General features: G+C 37.8%; 1 protein-coding gene across 4 annotated transcripts in view; it reads left to right on the forward strand.

The window, feature by feature from the left end:
* Positions 1-19,997, forward strand: part of SLC2A9 (solute carrier family 2 member 9) — a 98,466-nt gene extending 78,469 nt beyond the window's left edge. For all 4 annotated transcript variants that reach the window (XM_085545740.1, XM_085545738.1, XM_085545741.1 and 1 more), the window contains 2 exons: positions 4,314-4,441; positions 16,288-19,997. In XM_085545740.1, coding sequence (XP_085401866.1) covers positions 4,314-4,441; positions 16,288-16,545 — 386 coding nt within the window. In that variant the 3' untranslated portion in view covers positions 16,546-19,997. The remainder of the gene's footprint in view (positions 1-4,313; positions 4,442-16,287) is intronic.
* The last annotated feature ends 226 nt before the right edge of the window (positions 19,998-20,223 follow it).

The raw sequence follows: 20,223 nt of genomic DNA on the forward strand, positions 1-20,223 counted from the left end.
ACTAATTATGGAAGAAAACAAATCAAATGCATAGATATAAATGTTTTGGTGCAAGTCAAATTCTGTCATATAGGCTTAGTTTAGTTTCATTAAATCATTAGTATGCAAGGCCTGCAATAGCAATGTGTGATTTCCAATAGAGGTACCATGCTAAGAGGTTGGAACAGTCTTTAGTGGCACTATAATATGTCAGGAGCTTCTTCCATTCTGTTCACTGTAATGCTGAAAACAGCAATGCATTAGAAATGAATTGCTGTAAGTATTGTGGTCAGTGCATTACCTCTCTAACTTAATGCTCAGAACCTATTTTGCTAAAGTGTTCTTACAGGAAATCATAATATACATTTTCATTTTTTTGATCAGAGCTAAAATAAAGCTGTTCAACTGAAAAATGCTTGGAAATTCTCCCAGTGGAAACACTATCTCAAGATTCATCACCCACGAGAAAGAATACCAGTTAGCTTTAATGTGAAACCATTTTACCCAAATTTAAACATACAAGGCAGCAGAAATGCTTAAAGGCTGTTTCAAAATGCCAGTGGATTGGTTAGACTGCATTTAGCTGTGGTTTCCAAGCAACCATTGAACGGCAGTGAGCACAGACCAATTAATTCATTGGGTACCTTACAATGAAACTAACTGTAAGGAGCAGTTGGTAAGATGCCATATTGTTGTGATGACTGAACCACTCAAAAAACTGTGGAAAATCCTCAGATTCTGTAAAAATAGAGAATGAGGATCAAACCTGCATCAGAGATATGGTGGCATATTCTACAACATGGCTTGACCAATTCAAAGCATCTTACAAGCTTCCTTATAACCCATGCACCTGAATGTTGTTCTCAGAGAGGCTGATTTAAGGCAAAAAGATCTTTGAGTACCTCTGCACCTTGAAACAGCTGGCGATGGGTGGATGCCTGGGGTTATGAGTTTAGCTGATTTCAGGTGCCTTCACTGTTAGCATCTTAAGGATTTACATTTTTCTTTCACCTTACCCTAATTTCTCTATTCATTTCACTCCATTGAGGAGTGATTTGTTTCTTGGTAGGCATTCATATCCCCCTTGTCCTAGTAAGGTCAAGTTCTGCTCTTCCTGGCATGTTGCAATATCCAGCTATATTCTGCTTTCATTCTCTTTTTCATTTATCTTTCGACCTGGCCTGTTTTTCAGTTAAGTCACCAATTACTTTTCAGGCTCCTTGATTGTATTGTGTATTTAATTTAAGTCATCCTTCTATATAAACTGGCTTTCTCCATTTTGTGATGCTGTGGAAATTCTTGTCTGTGCCATGAGAAAGTCTGCAGCTTTGCTTTGTCTGGTGGTTGTGCACCTTTGCCTTTGCCATGGCAAAGTGCACCATGCCTTTGACTTGGAAGAAGCTCGTGACATATTACAGTGCCACGAAATGACATGGTTTAGTGGGAGTTATTGGTAATAGGTGAACAGTTGGACTGGATGATCTCTTAGGTCTTTTCCAACCTTGGTGATTTTACAATTCTATGCTGTAGACATTTGAGAGCTCCAAGGAGCTGCTTTTTATTAATTTTTTTTTTTTTAAGCCTTTTCAATATGCTATTTTTACCTTCACAAGATTAATTGATTAATTTTCAAATTAGATTGAAGAGCTTTTGTGAAAAGTAGGAGTCATAATAAGCTGTAGTGGTGATTAATATGTGTCTAGATACTACATCTGAATTTCAAGGAATATTTTTTTACTAACAATGCTTGTGCATTTTTATTTCCATAACATTTATTCTTTCTGATATGTTTCTGTCCTGAACTTTTTTTTTTCATTTTTGCTTCTGGCTTTTTCCTCTCTTCTACAATGTGTGTTTTCTCAAATGGATCTAGAACATCATTTTTATTATACTGACAAGAACAGTAGCACCTCTGTAGACTGTCCTACAGCAAAGGCATGACAGAATAAATGATCATAAATAAATAACTTCCATGGTTTCTATGTATCCAATCATTCAGTTCTTCTCTGAGAGAGGCAGGTGCTCTGGTAAACCACTGCTTCACACGACATTTGAGACCTAAAACAGATACTAGCAGGACAGGTGTGATTGTTATTTTGCCTTCCATGGTTTAGGCTTTGAACCCCAATCCCAAGTGCATGATGAAATAGGCATTGTAAACTACAGAGGACTGATAGATCAGCATTACTTGAATTTCAGTGAGTTACGCCTGTTTGTCTGTTTGTTCTACGTGGTCAAAGTAGTAGTGGTCACTTTTTTGATCAAAGAATTTGGATACTACTTGTGACTTGTGGAAAGACTGGGGCACAGATGGCCCAAACTCTGTATTTCTGTTACCTACGTATGAGATAGGAATACATATTTGCTCTACGCTTTTTTAATGTGTAATTTATGCTGACAGTCTTTGGGACAGAAAGTTGAACTTGCTACAGTTGTAAATATATTCTCACAAAAAGCCATACTAGTTGATAATGGAGTGGCATTTACTACTGTATAATCTAGATTTTTTCTCCATCACTTTGCCTTTCTTTTACGCATATTATCATGGTCTCTGCATATGAAAGATCTGAAATGGAGGAATATCTGAAAGTGTGTCAACTGCATATCCTGTTTACGAGTCACTATCTCCTTCTTGATAGAACAGTTTCTAGTGCATGTGTTTAAGTGCAGTGGCTCTGAGCACAAGGGGTTGCATGACAATGCATCACCATACAGCGCTTACATGTGTGTTCACAGCTGTCCTTTGGGAAGGGAATATGCAGTCTGCATTCAAAGAGTAGAACAAAATATAATCACACAGATGAAACAAAAACATGTAAGGGGAAGACCCAGTGCATGGACAGTCTTCTATAATGTTTTTATCTTAATTTATACGTATCTTGGAAAATGGATTGTCATAGAGGTTTTTTGAAAGAAAATGTGTTCTGAATGAACCTGATTTTCCTGAAATTAACTTGGTTTTGATTGTTCATATTAGCTTGTTAAAATGCCTAAAACAGTGACAGGACTTACTTAAGGGGTGTGTGTTGGATCTTACCGGACAGACTCTTCAGCATGGTCTGTGGTGACAGAACAAGGGGAAATGTTTTCAAACTCAAAGAGGGATGATTTAGGTTAGATATAAGAAAAAGATCTTCTATAATGAGGGTAGTGAGGCACTGGAGAAGGTTGCCCAGTGATGCCCCATCCCCTGGAGACTTTCAAGGCAAGGCTGGATAAGGCCCTGGTAAAACTGATCTAGCTGTGGTGTCCCTGTTCATTGCAGAGGTGTTGGACTACATGGCCTTCAGTGGTCCCATTCAACTTTAAGGAGTCTATGATTCTATGATTTTATTTAATAAGCCAAGTGATAAGTGATAACGCAGAAAAGGAGGCATAATAACAAAGGCAGACATGAGGTTCTCAAATTAGAAATTAGTAGCAACAGATTACTAAAAACATGACTAATGTTATGAGACTAACATTTTTCCAAACTGCTACAAAATAATCCTGCAAGCAAATTGTACGTGTCTAATTAACTATAATAAGTATCCAGACAGCAATTACAATTCATGCTTTATTCTATGAAAATATTTCTATAGAAATACCACACTGAAAATGAAGGAAGCTGGTGATAAATTGTGACTTTCAGCTCTAGACAGCTGTTCCCTGAGGGTTATTGTTAGACCAACAACACGCCAGTGCTATACAAAATAGCCCACTGCCTAAGTGGAAGGAAACACTAGTGACAAATGTGGTATTCAACAGAGCTGGGTATTATGGAGGTCAGAGTCCTTGGCTGATGGGAGGAATAGACCTTGCCAGAAGTGCCAGCTAGTAAGGGAATGTGTTGAATAAATATCAATGAAAAATGTGCCTACAGAGAAGCAAATGTTTTGCTTTTTTTATTACCGAAATTAAGCGGGCAATAACTATCCAAAAATACTATTTGAGCTCTTCAGAGCCATCTCTCTAGTTTTTAATGCCAAAAAGTATTTTGGAATATTTCTCAATTTTCAGAATTTCAAGCATTTTTGTAGAAATGGTGATCCTTATTTTAATAACCAGTTCATCACGTGGCACTCTGGAAGTTGTGTGAATTCTCTGTGCAGTTACCTGTTTCCCATCACTGAGATGCAGTGACATTAAACAGCAAAATGTAACATTCCTCTAAACTATGGTTTAGATAAATCGTACTATTTGCTCAGAAGCCCATCTATGCACCTGAAAAGAGAACCCCAGGACAGTGTTTGTTGCTAAAATGTGCAATACAGAGTGTGTTTGCCTCTGTTATTAAAGGAGCTGTTGGTAGAGGATGTTTACTAATACTATCACCTTCTTGGACCCTGTTCCAGGTGGGATCCCATTTGTCCTCACAGGAGAGTTTTTCCAGCAGTCTCAGAGGCCGGCCGCATTCATGGTAGCTGGGACAGTCAACTGGCTCTCCAACTTTGCAGTCGGACTGCTCTTCCCTTTCATTCAGGTACTCAACATGCTCAATCCTTGATGTGCTACAGCTGTTTGCTGTACCATATAATGTTTGAATAGTAATTTTCTGGTAATAGGAAATGTCTTTTCATTGAAGTGAATGAAATTCCTGCTGTGTTTATGATGCATTTTAACTGTGCTACCCTTATATCATCCAAATGTCACAGGAAAAATCATCCTGTGAAAAAAATAGCAAATATTTTAGCAGTGAACAACCCTAAATGGCAAGTTACCAAGAGAAGTGCTATAGCAATGCAATCTGATGTGATGGCTGTGTCTGTAAGTCAGACTGTCCTTGATGCCTGTAGTCATTGTGCCATCCAACTTCAGGTTTATCTGGTGCTACGAGGATCCTTATTATTCTCTTTGGTGAATAAATTCTCTTTGTTTTTCCCTCTGTCTGAGCTTCCTGAAATGGTTCCTTCAAGCTGCACTTAGTTTCTGTCGCCTTCCTCGAGCTCACATAAGCTTCACGTGCAGTGGGTTGTTTCTTTATTTCCTAGGCTGAACTATTTGCATGGAGGTCTGAGGTCAGTTTCACTAAGAGCTGCCCAAAAACTAGTGTTTGTATTTTAACAGCATGTACTTATAGTCCAAAAAACTAAAATTTTAAATAAAAATAGAATAAAATGTACACAAAATAGCATTCCCCCTGCTTCCTACAAATGCCTCATTACAGTTGATGTACAGCCATCTGCTGAAGGAGGCTTATAGCAGATTTTCATCCAAAACCACACTGATGGCCTTTTCCTGATTGTGAGCTTCCCCCAGGACCACCCCCAATCTCTGAAGATCTCATGAATGCTACTTGTCTATCTTCAGAGCTGAAGGAGAGCTGATCAGTCCCTTGAGAAACCATACTCAAATTCTTTAAGGAGCCGTCCAGCTTGAATGATAACATTTTCAGTGTGAAGCTCAAAACTACAGGACAAGTACAGAATTTCTGATTAGTTGTTTAAAATGTACAGAGGACAACATAAGGTGCAGTGAAGGGTATAAAGGGGAAAGAGCCTTCTAGCATACTTTCAGGTCCTCACTAGCAAAAGAGATTTGAGATCATCACAAATCTATTAATTTCAATTAATGAGATTTTAATAGTCGGCAAGGAAGTATTATTGCTGTTTGTGCTTTCTAAAAACTGAAGATTACGCGATGCATTGTTATATGCAGTACAGCAGTATTTGCAGATACTGTAAAAATATGTCTTACTCTAAGCCTGTATAAGTTAACTATCATTTGAGAGTGAAACTGCTTTTATTAAGTAGTTCTGTTGGAAATCATCTGTCTGAGGGAATTTATGGGAGAACGTGAAAGAATTATAAAATCTGACCCTTGGTCTACATTTGACACAATTTAAAATTTCTTTTAAAAGGAAAATGACTTTAATCATTTTGATTACTTGGATCACCTTCAAAAGTTCACATGAGTATAAAGGCTGTCATTCTTCCAAACTGCGCTACTGTTAACATTAACTTCAATTCCACTCCCCAGAGCTGGAAGTGTTAAGGGTTTGTTTTAATGCTTAGTGAAATCTGTGAGTGTTCTTTACCAGTCTTATAGCTCAGATAAAGGACTTGCTGGTTCAAACATTTCAGGTGAGATATTCAAAAGCAGGTAGAATTGATATCATTAATTTCCCAATGAGGTCATTGGAACATCTATCAAATTAAGCAGAGAAACAATTAGACAAATCCTACATGTTTTTGAAAACTTCACCTTAGTCATCAGCATCAATATGAATTTACTCAGCTCAGGATTCTCCCTGTAATGTAACCTTTCTGTTCTGCTAACCCCCTCAATAGGTCTGCTATTTAAAAAGGTCCTCAGTAAATTCAAATATAAAGGCAAACTACATTTTCTATTTATTTCACATGCACTTTAATGCTTTTTGAGTGTTTTTGTATGCATCCACATGAAGTTTGCTATTGCCTTGGGAAATCTTTGCATCATAAAAAATTCCCTTTATATGATTACAGGAATACGAGTTTAATTTTAATGAAGAAAATTATGTTTCCATATTACAGAGATTTTGGATTTTAAAAAGAAATTTTAAAAACAACCTAAAGATGAAAGCAGTGTTATTCAGACTATGATTTTAAAACCTTCTTTACAAGATCAAACTATAACATCTCCTCATTCCCTAACTTTCTCTTTTCTTTCTGTTTCAGTCAGCTTATTTTCAGAATTCATCTTGTATTTCACCTGACCCTTTATAGAGTGGCAATAGCCACTTAGCTTAGTTTTGCAATTCTAAGACAGAAAAAAATCTTTAAAATGTCTTAATGGAATGAACGAATAATCCTCTCTGTGTATTTAAGTGCTAATCTGATTGCTTGAGAGACAGCATTTCTGTGATCACTGGCATGCTTCCACAATATTATCCCAAACTCCTGGGGAAAAAAAATATATTAACATTAGAGTTATTTTTAAAATCACCTGGTAGTTATTATTGCAAAGGCCACCAGTTAATTAGTGTGCTTAGATTTTCTCCACTCAACCATCAGTAAAAATACGTAATATAATAAAACACTGGCTTGAGTCACACATGAAAACATAATGAAATGTGAAAATCCACTATACAAATCAATTTTTGCAACATATTTAAAATGTAGCTACTATTCCAATCCTCATCACTGCCTATTGAAAGCGCTGTTTGTGCAAACAGTCAGAACTGAGCTTAAAATTACGACTGATACTGTAATGAATTTACAAGAACACCTGATACTGTGACATTAGTAGTTCTCAAACTGCACATTTTGTGAATATAATCCTATAAAGATTTTTTAAAGTACTTTATTACATGGAAGCCTACTTGGAAAGCATGTAAAAGTGCAACAATTCTGTTTTATTTGTTTCTGTCAGGTCAGTCTTTCAAAATCTGACCTTTTAATACATGAAATCATTTTAGAAAATGTAAAGGAGTCCTCCAGATACACAGTGTCTTGAGATCTAAAGTAAGCCTTTGCATCATGGCAAAGGGAGCCCAAGAGGTCTTTGAGCCAACCTCTTGCTCAGATAGGATCAGCTGTGAGGTCAAACCAGGTTCTTAGGTCTTTGTCCAGTTGTGTCCTAGAAACTTCCAAGACTTGATTGCTGTGAAACTGTCAGTTTCCATTGAAATGGAATGGATTACTTGAACAATTTCTACACTGGATCACTGAAGTTCACACTTAAGATGTATATATATCACAGTCCTCCACATGAACTAAGCAGTCACATGAACTAAGCAGTCAGAAGGGGTTAGTTCAGCTAACAGCTTGAGCTGGGAGATGTTTTGATCCTCAACTTAGTTTAGAACATTTGCAGGCATATGAGACCCACCTGCAGTTCCTTCCCCATCCTCTGTTTAGCTGGGTCCAGGTCCAGTTGATGAAGCACTGAGAATGCATGCTGTATTTTCAGGTGCTGCTTCAAAAAGGAAGTTAGGCAAACCTTTTGAGACTGTTGTGTATTTGTAAAGCTATGGGAAGGAATTGCAGCTTGACCATCACTGGAGATCTATAAAAGACATATAACAGACATGTAGACAGGTGTCCAACATGAACTGAGACAACCTTTCTAATGGCATCTGTGTTCCTGGTTTCTCATGATTTTATTGACATTTGAAGCCTTCGTAAGAGGAAGTTTCTCATTAAGTGTACACAGAAAGTGTTTCAGAAGGCTCTTTTCAACTTTTTTTTGTTGCTGTGTTACTAAAACTATTCCACCTAGAGAAAAAACATGAAGTAGGAAAGGCTGACTGTGAATGACAGAAGACAGAGAAAAAAATAGTTATTTTCTTCGTTTCAAAAGGATCAGAAGGTGTTAAACTTTTCAGAATTATCAGAGGATAATGTGAATTTCCCAACAACTTGAGCAGGAAAATTTGAGGGATCTCTAACCTGAAGGCCTTCAATGTTATATTAGTCATCCTTCTGCAAGCTTATTGCTGCTTAATATATTTTCTTTTTTATGGATAATAAGAGGAAACAGATCATTTTCCCTGTGGCAGAAGTGATTCATTGCAAAGAACAACAAACAAAACATACAAAACAATAAACCTGACCAGAGGAACCCATGCATCTCTTCTGCATCTCTGTTTTCTAACACACTGGTGTGTGTTTTTGTGCTTGAAATTCTAAATTTCCCCTGAAGAACTGATGTAGCTTTCAAACTTACCAATTAGTTATACAGTGACAAATATTAAATTGCATCTATTCCTGCATTAAATTTAACTGGTTTCACCCTTCACCTATCAGATGGTTTGTTGCAGATTGTTAAATCTGCTGAACAGAAGAGAGTGAAGGTTTTCATAGGTTTTTAATTGTTGACTGAAGAGCGCAAGTGAATATATTTCAGGTGTTGGCATTTCTGTAAGCTATTCACGAACCATAAGGAGCTCATCCTTCTGTGTGGCATTTATTACAGTCCTAAGAACTTCTTAAACAGAGGAGTGATCAATAGCTAAATAACACTTAATACAAACATGCTTGCTTGCGCATGAGCCTCCTGCTCTCTCTTTCTCACAGGTGCATCCATAAACAGAAATTATTTCCCGAACACTCAGATGAATAAAACCCTAATCTCATACATTAACAAGCAGATACAGACACACACCTACTAATGTAATCAGACTGAAAACTATTACTTGTGGGCATTTTTTGGCATCACCACTCTAAATCTGCAGTTCTATTTTATGCTGCTGGATAGAAAATCTGCGACCTTTTCTATCTTTTCTGGAGCCCACAGTACAGGAATCTGTGAGTGAGTGATACCTGGTAGGAATGGCTATGCTCAGGAAGTCTGGATTGTGAAGGACAGGACAATATAGTAAATAAGAAATATGAGTGTTTACATGTGTGGAAATAGATGCCATGAGCTGAAGCTAGCAGATGGGACAACAAACTACAGCAGAAGAAAAATGCTTGAAAAGCGCTGGTAGTATTCAGCACGTGTTCAGCTGTTACTCCTCAAAATGATTGCAGTGACAGCTTTCTGCACCAAGATAGGTCAGCAGGACATTATATCATGTTATCTCAGGAATGGTGTTGTTTTTCTAAAGTATTGTAAAAATACAGAATTACTAAGAATTAGAAGTTAATTTCAGGACATGACAAGTGACTGTGCTTTTTTCACTGTATTCTAATCCATTCTTAATTCATATTTCAGTTTCTTCTCTTAGAATGTTATGGGGCACTTAATGACTACATGGTAAGCCAATATTCTGCTGCAGAAGTTTTCTGCCAGAGTAATTTCCTAGTCTAGAAGAAAGACTGCAGAGTCTCTTTTTTTAAGGTTCTACAATCATTGTGTATAAGGAGTGCATTTTCAAAAAATACACATTAAAATATCCTTGTGTATTTTATTGACATTGGAATATTTCAACAGATATACTAAATTACATCGTAGAATAACACACTTTCCCAGTAACACGGTGGAAACAGAAGCAATCCAGAGAGAAATGAAGGAAAACAGTTGTTTTTATCGGCCATGAATGTACTTGGCATTTGCCAGTTGATTCCATTAATATCCCATGCTAACTGTTTTGTAATAAGTATGTAATAAGGAGATTGGAGGAATTACCAGGGGTAACAGAGGAGTATTCAGATGTGCTTACAGGTCCACTAAGTGCAAAGCTGACTCTGCTCCTTGGTGGAGTTTGGCTTTTACTTGTGGTACTGTGAGGCTGCATGCCTACAGCAGAGAAAGATAGAGAAACTTGAGCAGTGCTGGGGAAGCAACTGATGGAGTTCTCAGATCTCTTCACATGGTTGTACTAGGAAATGATGTAGATCCCTGTCTAAATGACAAAGAACTGCCTAGCTGCCTAGGAAAAGAAAAAAAAAAAAAAAAAAAAAAAAGAAAATGAAAATTTGAATGGAATTCATTTACTATCTTTCTATCTTTTCCACCTTTCCAGGCCTACATACAGTCCTTGAGGACTGCAATGATTTTCTCCCTTTTAATTCTGCCCCAAGAGAAGCTTACGCTATTTCAACGGATAATATTTCTTATTCTCTTGAAATGTGTTTGCAGCAAGCCTGAGGCAATAGTTCTACAAGTTGCATGGTGTTCTGCAGACATTTGACAGAGCAGTAGCATAGAATATCTCATTTTTGCAGGGACTAATAAACATCAGTGTGCAGTTTTGAGTGTTTTGTCTGGTTCTAAAAAACATTTTTTTACAGAGTCATAGTATTTCTATTTATCTATTTACCATCATGTACTTTTCTGTTCTGTTTCTTTGTAGAACTGTAGATTGAGGCATGTTGATAAGCAAATGTATATTGTGTTGTAGATCTGCGAGATGAACGCTCACACCTTAATCAAAGGTTTGCATATAATTCTTAAGTTGTAGTTGAGTGCTGACACTTCAGTTTGGTTAAACAACTCTCAGAAACAGCCTCTGCAATTCCTTTTTGGCTCACTGGCAGTGCAAAGGGCTGCACTTTTTTACTGTGGATAAGTCACTAGATGTGGGACAGGCTTCAATAATAAATGAGAAACTAACCCTCTGGTGTAGGAGGTCAGGGCTGGTGCTCCAGATGCTGATGCTGAAAGGCAGAGGCAGCTACTGAGGTAATGCTGTGTGGAAAGCAAAGGGCTGTGTGGAAGGTCATATACCTGAAATAGTGAGCATTTTCACTAGCTGGCTTTTTAAGCACAGAACTCAAAGACAATACTGTTTTTCATACACATTCTTCATATGTAAGCTTTTTACTTATATTAGAAAAGAGAGATCTGAAAGAGGCAAATTATCACTAGCTCGAGATTAAGTAAACTTCAGCTTTATCTTTACACTTACTACAGTCTTGAAAGAATATCATGCTTTGATCTGTGATCCAGATGGGGCTCAGTATAATATGGAGTACTGCTGTCACACAGCTTGTTCAGATTGCTTACTACTGTGATACAAAGACTTATGTGTGTGTTTATTTTCCCCCTTTCAGAAGCTAATTTATTTCCCTCACTTAAGTTATATGTATAAGTTCCTACTGGAGTCTCTTCTGAACTTCTGTGTTTTTTCACCCTTATTTTTACAAGAGAAAATAAAGCCAAACATCCACATGAATAACTGTTTTGTGGACCACTTTTTTAGTAAGGCATCAAACCATTATTATTTTATATAATTACCTCAAATATCCAATTGACTGTTACTGACTCTAAACTTCATGGTAACCCCCAAATGCAAGCATCCATTGCCATTGCCAAAAGTGCATAGACATTTTAAGTTGAGAATTTAGAGACTAGGAAGTTGAAGAGGTACATTTGCCTCCCACTTAAAGTTTGGATGGTGCTGAAGGAATCTCCTGCTTTTTTCAGCCTTGCAATTTAACATTTAGGGCTGAAATTGTGTGTGTTTTCTAGGACTCCAACTCCACTATATTGAAAATAATTTTGTTATTGACTTCACTACTATGAAATGCAGAAGCAAATAAGAAAGCAAATATGGAAGACAGAAAGTCCATATATGAGACCCAGCAGCAACTGATGGAGAAATCAGGCAGAGTTCAAAAAATATTGCTGTTCTGTAAATAAAAGCTCAAATGGAAATTGAAATGCATTGTCTAGAAACACATTTGTTTGTTTCTGGATTATATTCCCAAAAGTAGTGAAAGCCTACAAAGGTAGTTCAGTAGGAAGGAATCACATTGGTATCACATTTGGAAAGAAATTCTGACATTTGCAGGGAGTGAAAAGTACTGTTTTAAAAATATTTATTTGGTAAGCTTGCTAAATCTGATTCAGAATTTGTTTATTTCTGCATTTCTTTTCTGTATATGCTCAGGAATGTAAGTTTTCCCATTTTCAGTGTAGCCGTTCTGCCTAGAAATTAATCTTTACCATAAAATGAGTTAAATCAGTAAGTAACTTTCTATTGCCTGAGGAGCAAATCTGGGGCAGTTGCTGTTCGGTTGCCTGTTGGTTTGTTTGTTTGTTTTATGAACCCTAGAGATCTCAAAATTTTAATGCTAGCTCTTTTGTTCATCGACTCTGAGCATTTTAAGTCCTAATGGTAAAAAAATTAAGTGTTCTTTAGCATTATGTTTAAAGAGAGATTGGGGAGAGATTGTTTAAGGAGAGATTGGGCCTGTACATTTTGCATAATGCCAATAGCAGACCTACACAATCTGAGAATATGTTAAATTTAAATCTTTAAAAGGATGGTGCTGTGCTGCACTTTGTTATTCACACACCTCAGTTACAGAGCTACAGGCCACTGTCTGAATCAGGTTTGATTTGCTGTGCTGAGGATCTGATTTGGCAGAATTGTTAAAGTGCTTTGATGTTAATTCCTTTTTGTGGTAATCAAATGCATTCCTTAAATGAATCATTTCCTGATTTCCAACTTTTCAGAGAATACAGAGCCTTGATCAGCTGCAGAAATATGAAGAGGATAAAAAATGAGTAATTCAACATTCAAGTGGCAGGACATTTATAGAAACATTGGGTTTTAAATAGGCTCCTTAGAAAGCCAATATGAAAATAGAAGGTGATGAGTTTAAAAGTTTATTCTTAACTTTAAAATATCCTGTGCATCCTTGAAAAAAAGCACTTTAAGTCTACTTTGAAGAAGATTTAGTAGCCTACTGACTAACTAGCAATACCCAGGGTGTACTCCTGGAGAGAAGGCAGCAAAAATCATGTCTGCTCTTCTCATACCCTCTGCTGGGAGCCCAGGAAATCAGGCAGTCTTCCATAACCCATGGAAATCATGGTCCTTCAAGGGCATTTGTGTATCTGACCTTGACTCTGACTGACTAACTATGAACCTCTCAAGAGATGGAGCCTGCTTGTTCAGGAAACCTCCTGAAATATTTGGCAACTTTGAACCTCAGATGTTCATGCAGAAGAATGCACTGAAGAAGTAATGGAAAACAGATGGAAATACATGCTTCTATCCCTTATAATCAGTGAAATAATTAACTTTTTGAATTTTATCGTGTGTTATCATTATTGTTATGTCTCTGAGAATGCACATGTCAGTAGAGGATTTTGAGACCATACCCAATGGGCCAAGTGCACAGAGTTGCAGAGTATCTGTACCTTGCATGGCCACTGAAGGCTTTCACTGAAATTTTTCCCCAGTTTTTTACTCCTACTCCAGTCCAACAGAACTCCCTCTCAACCTGAGTGTGCAGTAAGTCAGTGCTCAGCCTCTTTCCAGCACATTACCCTACCTTCAGCATCTCTTGACAGGAGCACAAGATATACTCGTCCATTCATTGATTCCTCCCTCTGGCACCAATCAATTCAGCATACATCAGGGAAAGATAAAAAAATGAATTAAAAATCTAGGCTGAGCTGTATCCCTTTCATGCCTCATTTAAGGTTTCTTTTGAGTTAGGATTCAAGATTTGATATTTACCTTCTGCTTTATTCTGTACTTCTGTCCTAATTCCTTTATCAGTGTGCAGTGCAGATAGAAGATTTCATGCTTAAAATGGGTAATGTAATTTGCATTCTTCTATTGCAGACACAGATTCAGAAGATATTAGCTGAACTCTGAGTTACAAAGGCTTATGAACGTTTGTCTTTTCTTTGTGTGTAAAATGATAACCTGCTTTAAAGAAATATTATGACTGAACACTAGCTGATGAGAAAAGTTACAATCATTTCATGATTGCCCTGTGGTGATCCTCTCCAGGAATTAAGGTTCCATCTTCCTGAACATTTGGAGTGCAAAGCAACGGTCTCTTCCTACAGAACTCATTAGCAGGATTTATAAGAAAGTATAATTTTTCTCTTATTCTCTGTGAAATTTCATCTGGAGGCCCTTGGGGGCAATATCTAAAAGGAAATGCAGAAATTAAGGACAGCAAGTTTATTACCAGTAATTGTAAATATATTATGTAAAATAATTGCAAATAAATCATGCGGTCATGACAGTATTCAGTGCAATTAGGAAAGGTTTCAGTTAGCACAAATCAAAGAAGTTAATAAACACCAATTCAAATAGTGGTCAGCAAGGAAATAATCAGGAGAGACAAAGCTGGGAGTAACCTGTGGCAGCATTACCAAGATGCACAGTGGACTGGTGGCCAGGCTAAGTAAAACTGGGCATTAATGGCTTGTTTGCATCAAGGAGAAAGTCTAGTTCAACAAACATCTTAAAATGGGAAAAACATAATTCTGGATTGTAACCCTACCATTGCAGTGAACAGTAATTTAACATGCAGAGAAGCCAGATGCAAAATTTGGATTTTTTTAACATGACAGAATGATTTATGAGGCACTGTGAAGTTATTTTTTCCTGTCTACTAAATTCATTTGCTTCTGCCTCTATATAAGCTTGAAAGCCGTATCAGTTTCCTTCCCAGAATATTTTTCCTCCTCATCACCCTTGCTCATTGGCTTGTGATTGTCAGGTTGTTCAGGACTTCGTGCTTCTAAGATTTAACAAAAACTGTGTCAGTGATTTCAAGAGTCCACGGGCAGTGTTTCAGAGGATGCACTTTCAATCCTTTCCTATTACAGTCAGGAGCTAAGGGGCTGAAGTAGGTAATGAATTATCCATGGAAAACTCTGACCAGGCAGCCATGAAGCTGCAGACGTTTATTTCTTTTTCTTCCTCATTCCACACATGACTTCATATTCTACTTCCATGCTTCCATATTATGTATATTGAGCAAGCAAAACATATCAACATTCCCAGGAGTTGCATAACCCCTTTGAGTTCCTTACCCACCCTACAGTATAGCGCTATTTAATTATGGTGGACATATAGTAGAAAGTTTATGGGAAGTTGCTGTTATGTCATTGTCTAGTGTTGTCATGATTTAATGGCAATCATAAATATGTAAGTCTAGGAACTCACAGCCACAAATCTCAACCAGTGTTGACTATGAGCTGTTGTTGTTTCCCATGGAGATTTCAGATTTGCCTCAACAGTGTTAAAGATGAAGAAATAGAAGTAGAAGATGGAGCCTTCTGCTTCCTCCATTCAAACACCTCATATTGTGTCTGAGACATGAATTTCTCCCCATGCTCAGTATTCATGACTACACACAAAGCACTGTGGAAAGACTGCCTTATTTGTGGATCTGGAGATAACAGTTTTTGTTAATTTTGCCCTTGTTAATTAAAGCGAGTAAGAAATGTTCATTAGACATTTGCTTTAAGAGCACAGAATGAGGTAAATTCATACAGAAAGGAAGGAGATCAAAAAGAGCTACAGGGATCCTGGACCCTTTGAATTTCTTCAGGAGTTAGGGATAATAGTTCTTACACTCGTCTCTGGCAAGAAAGAATTGAATTTCATGGAAATTTTTCTTCTTGAAGCTCTTGTAACATTGGAAATGATAGAAATGTCTGTCTTTTTCCCCTCCTTGTTTATTTTGCAAATCTCAGAGCTGTAACATCTGTGATGCAGATGCCTCTGGCTATGACAGGTTTCTCATGTGTCATGTACAGCTGCAATATATCATAAAAGCATGCCTCCTTTTTTGTACCTAGAAATTGAGAGGTTGTGTTCAGAGCAGTCTGGTGAAAAACCTGCCTTGTCTTCATCAGTGCTGCCCAAGTGCAAGGCTGGGTCAAGCTGTGCAGGCAGCAGAAGCCCCCCTTCCTCCTGCTCCTTGTGCACCCAGCCCCAGCCTGGTGCCTCTCAGCACCTCTGCCTGCAGCTTGTTGCCATGTCTTTGAGCTGCTGGTGCTGAAAGAGCTGTAGATTCATGCATTTTTATGAACTTCTAAGGCACACTGACTTGTAGTGAATGCCAGCACCTACTGTACTTGCTTAAAAACTGCTCTATACCACCCACTTGGACTTTCACTCCATTCCTGATGTTTATTTCCTTTTGGCTTTTTTTTTACCTTGATGCACACAGTGACCATATCCCATGTGTTTTCTGTTCACAGAGTGGTTTGCAAACCTACTGCTTCCTCGTGTTTGCTGCCATCTGCTTTGCAGGAGCAACTTACCTGTTTTTTGTCCTGCCTGAAACAAAGAATAAGACACTGAATGAGATCAGCCTTGCATTTGCCAAAAGAAATAAAGTTTCCTTGGAAATGCAAGAAATGAACCATTACCATGAAGAGAGGAAATCAAGCGCTGAGCAAGAATCAAACTTCACTTCTTCAGTGGACAATGGGGAAACAAAACAAGCAATTGTGTAAAACATGGATGTTCTTTTAGGGTGGCTGGGGGAAAAAAATGTGTTCTTTTCATTGAGTATTTTGAGTATATTGTATTTTTAATGTGACAACATGAACTACTTCCTCTGCAGATATGTTTTTAAGTGAGTATGGGTGAACTCGTTAGCAGCTAGGGTGATGTAGGGGAAGTTGGAGGCAGAGAAGCAGCAGCTGTTTAAATAAATAAGAGCCAGAGTTTTCTTGGACACCTGAAAAGTAGTGGGTTGGAGGAATATAGAGCTGGGGAAGCATACTGGCTGTGGGGAGCAGTAGTTGGCCGGGCACTGTTGTGTGCTGACAGTGAGGCGTGTCTATACCTGGCAGGAGATGAATGGGTAGGAGTGCCAGCAGGGATAGGGTTGCTAGGAATCAATGTGAGCCAGCCTGAAATGGGATCAGCTTGCATTGCTCCCCGTCAGTAAGCCTACACATGAGAAGTAAGGAAAAAGAAGACAGGTGACACTCCTTCAACCTTCCAGTCCTTCTTCAGCTATTTTGGCTTTTTGCTGCTTCTTATGAAGACCTCCCAGCTTTTCATAACTGGGGAGCTGCAGGGCCTGATATGTTTCTCTATCTGTCCCGCAAATCATGATCTATCATTTTCCCATAGTTTCTGAGTTTGCTGGCACTGCGTTTCTGTGAGATAGGTACATATATTTTTGTAAGACTGTTTCTAGAACTTTTAGTATGAAAGGAAATCTAACCCTCATATTGAAGGGAAAGAACTTTGATAGTAGTTGTAGGGTGTAGCATTGAGAAGATAATCAAATGCCAAGTTTCCCAAGGGTGTTTGTTGTTAATTTTTCTCTGGAGTTGGTTTTCTTTTCTTACTTCCTGTTTGTGTAAAATTACAACAAATTTCTCTCTTTCAAGTTCCTTTTAGAACAAGTCTTAGAAGCCAAAATTTTCCTGAGACCCTGTAAACATCATTTCTCAACAGCTGGATTTCCAAAGGAACTTGGGAACCTATTTCTTATTTGGACATTAATTTAATTTGGGCTTAATTCTTAAGCTCTGGACCTTCTCCTTGTTTATAAGTTTCTAAGCTATTTCATGCTCTTTAAAAATGGCCTCAAGGTCTGCATAATGATAGCAAGGCTCAGCAGGTTGCCAGGTGGTTGGCTTTCATTTAGGATATTTTTAATGAACTTTAGTTTTTGTAATTACACTAATGTTTTTTCTTGACTCTTTGAGTAACTTGGATGATAAGGCTGGAAATAAGCACTTGAATAGCTGTTGTTTCATATGAGAAGCCAGTAAGTCTTAGTGCTGCTCTTAGAGAGGAAAATGGAACAAGAAGCAAGCGCAGCATTTAGGTAGAGACAGCTGCTTCCATAAGTTATATTTACTAATGCTTAAGTAAGTTCATAAATTTGGGATTTTAAAAATATATATATATGTATATACTTATATATATCCAGAATATAAATGTATATATGACTATACATATATTCATATAGAGAGAGAGAAATAAATGGAGAATTGCTTTCTATTAATTGTTCTGTTCAGGCTTCCCTGACTAAACAAGATGGTTATTGTTTTGCTTCATACTGTAAATTAAGATCAGAGATCCTGATAGCTATTCTAAATGATGCATCTGTGATTTATTTATTTGTGATATATTTGCTGCACACATTGTAAGCATAAATTGCCTAATAGGGCAATTTCATCACTGGGTAACATAAGAAAATTGTTCTAAGACTTTCTGCCTGGATTTATGCTGTTTCACTGGGATAGAAATTCAGCAACAAATAAGATGAAAAAAATAAAAAGATACATGTAAGGAAGAGAGTTAAGAACGAAGATTCAGATTTATGATACTTGTGCTACTCATAAGAAACGGAGTGAATCAGAACTGCACCGGCTGATCATGAGATGTACAAGTTAATCAAATACCACAGAGAAAAATGAAGAAAGGTGTTTTCAAAAAACCCTTCTAAAGTTGTATATGTAGCAAATGAATATGTCTTCTTTCAGTGGCTCTTGTTGCCTTTGTGATATGTTACATGAGGCTTGCTAAGTGGTGGCTAGGTAAAAAATGAACTTGAACACCACCCCTGCTTACCGTTTCCAGAAGAAATTCTTCTACTGCCTGTAGGGCAAGACTGGCAAGTTCAGACCCTCTCATTCAGGTTGAAAATTACTTTGCAATTAGAGCTACTGACATGAGATGATGTGATTTGACTGAGATGAGGTGGCTGGACTAGAATCCATTATTATTATTACAATTGGAAAAATGTAGCACTCAGTGCTATTCATTGATGTGCACTACAGAAACACTGTCAACAAGTAATGCCTATCAGATATCTTCAATAAAATATCATGTTGGCTTGACAGAGAAGTTCAGTTGGACTTCTTCAACAGGATAAAATTATCTTACAATTGCTTACAGTTCCATCTGGAGCCCAGCTATAAACATGTTGATGAAAGGATTTTCAATAGAACTTCATATCGCAGCTCAGGGGATTGTGCAGTATTAACAATAGGGGCTGAGTCCCCCTTGCCCATCTCTTGCCATAGACCAGTTAGACACACTCCAGATACACACTCTGCAGACAGTGGCTGCAGACAAGGACAGCAGTTGCCAGCAGTTGCCACTCCTCTGCCCTTTGCTCCAACCCATGGCTCAGTTGCAAATAGTTCCAGCCTCCAGATGTACTGGTGCAGTTGCTCTGCTTGCTGGCTAAAGAAGTGGCTGCTGTCTCCTCTGCCTGGGGCTGTGAAGGTTTCTGTGGAAGCTGCAGATGTGCAGGTGCTGTGTAACTTCTCATCTCTGACTCTGAAGAGAGTTTTGTGCTGTTAAAGTTGTTTATGTTTTTCATTTCCAATGATTTGCTGCTAGAGCTTCTCCAGCAATGAGAGGACAACACGGAAAATATCGCCAATGTATTGTTTGGTTTTCTTGTTGAACATGTCAAGCTGTCTGTGGCCATGTGTTTGTCAGTGGTTCTGTGTGGGGCCAGGTTCAGTTCTCCTGTTTCAATGAGACACCATTACTTTGTGTTCTTTTGTACAAGCACCACAGGTGGGTTCTGTGTGCTTGATCAGCTGTGTCCACGCACAAAGGTGGCAAAATAAATCTGCAGAATTAAATATGTGATGGAAGTTAAATCTGAATCTCCTCAGCTGTCCCTGTTCAGCTCCCCGGACATTCTGTATGTCCCAGTACAAGGCTGTACGTCCCTTCATATGAATGACTCAACTCAATTTGGACTCTGCCTTTGGCTAGTTGGGAGTTATGGCGAAGAAAATTTAGCTCTGAAACTGTATATTTTATGGAGTTGTACTTACATTCTGCTTCCCAAGACAGATTCCGCACTTTATTCTTTCATATGTTTATATTAGGCTGTGGAAATAAAAATACAGGCATAAGTGAGGGGTAAATGATTAAAACTGGCTAGTGGTAGAAATAAAGATGTGTAAGAGTTATTGAATCCAGTGGGCCTTTTTTGCAGCAAGTTGCCATTTGCTACTAGTGATTTTTGAGTTGCTAAAGCTCTACTTTCTGATGTGATATTCAGTCAAATGACTTTCTGGTACAGAGATATGGAAAACTTGAGATCTCAAATATGCATAAAACTTGAATTTCATACTTCAGGTTCTGAAGCCAATTTTCATTTCACAAGGATCTGCTTTGTAGTGGGGGAAGCTGTGAGTATT

Source organism: Coturnix japonica, chromosome 4 (genome assembly GCF_054131305.1).
Source record: "Coturnix japonica strain WE chromosome 4, WE-NBRP24, whole genome shotgun sequence".
NCBI classification, from domain to species: Eukaryota; Metazoa; Chordata; class Aves; order Galliformes; family Phasianidae; genus Coturnix; species Coturnix japonica.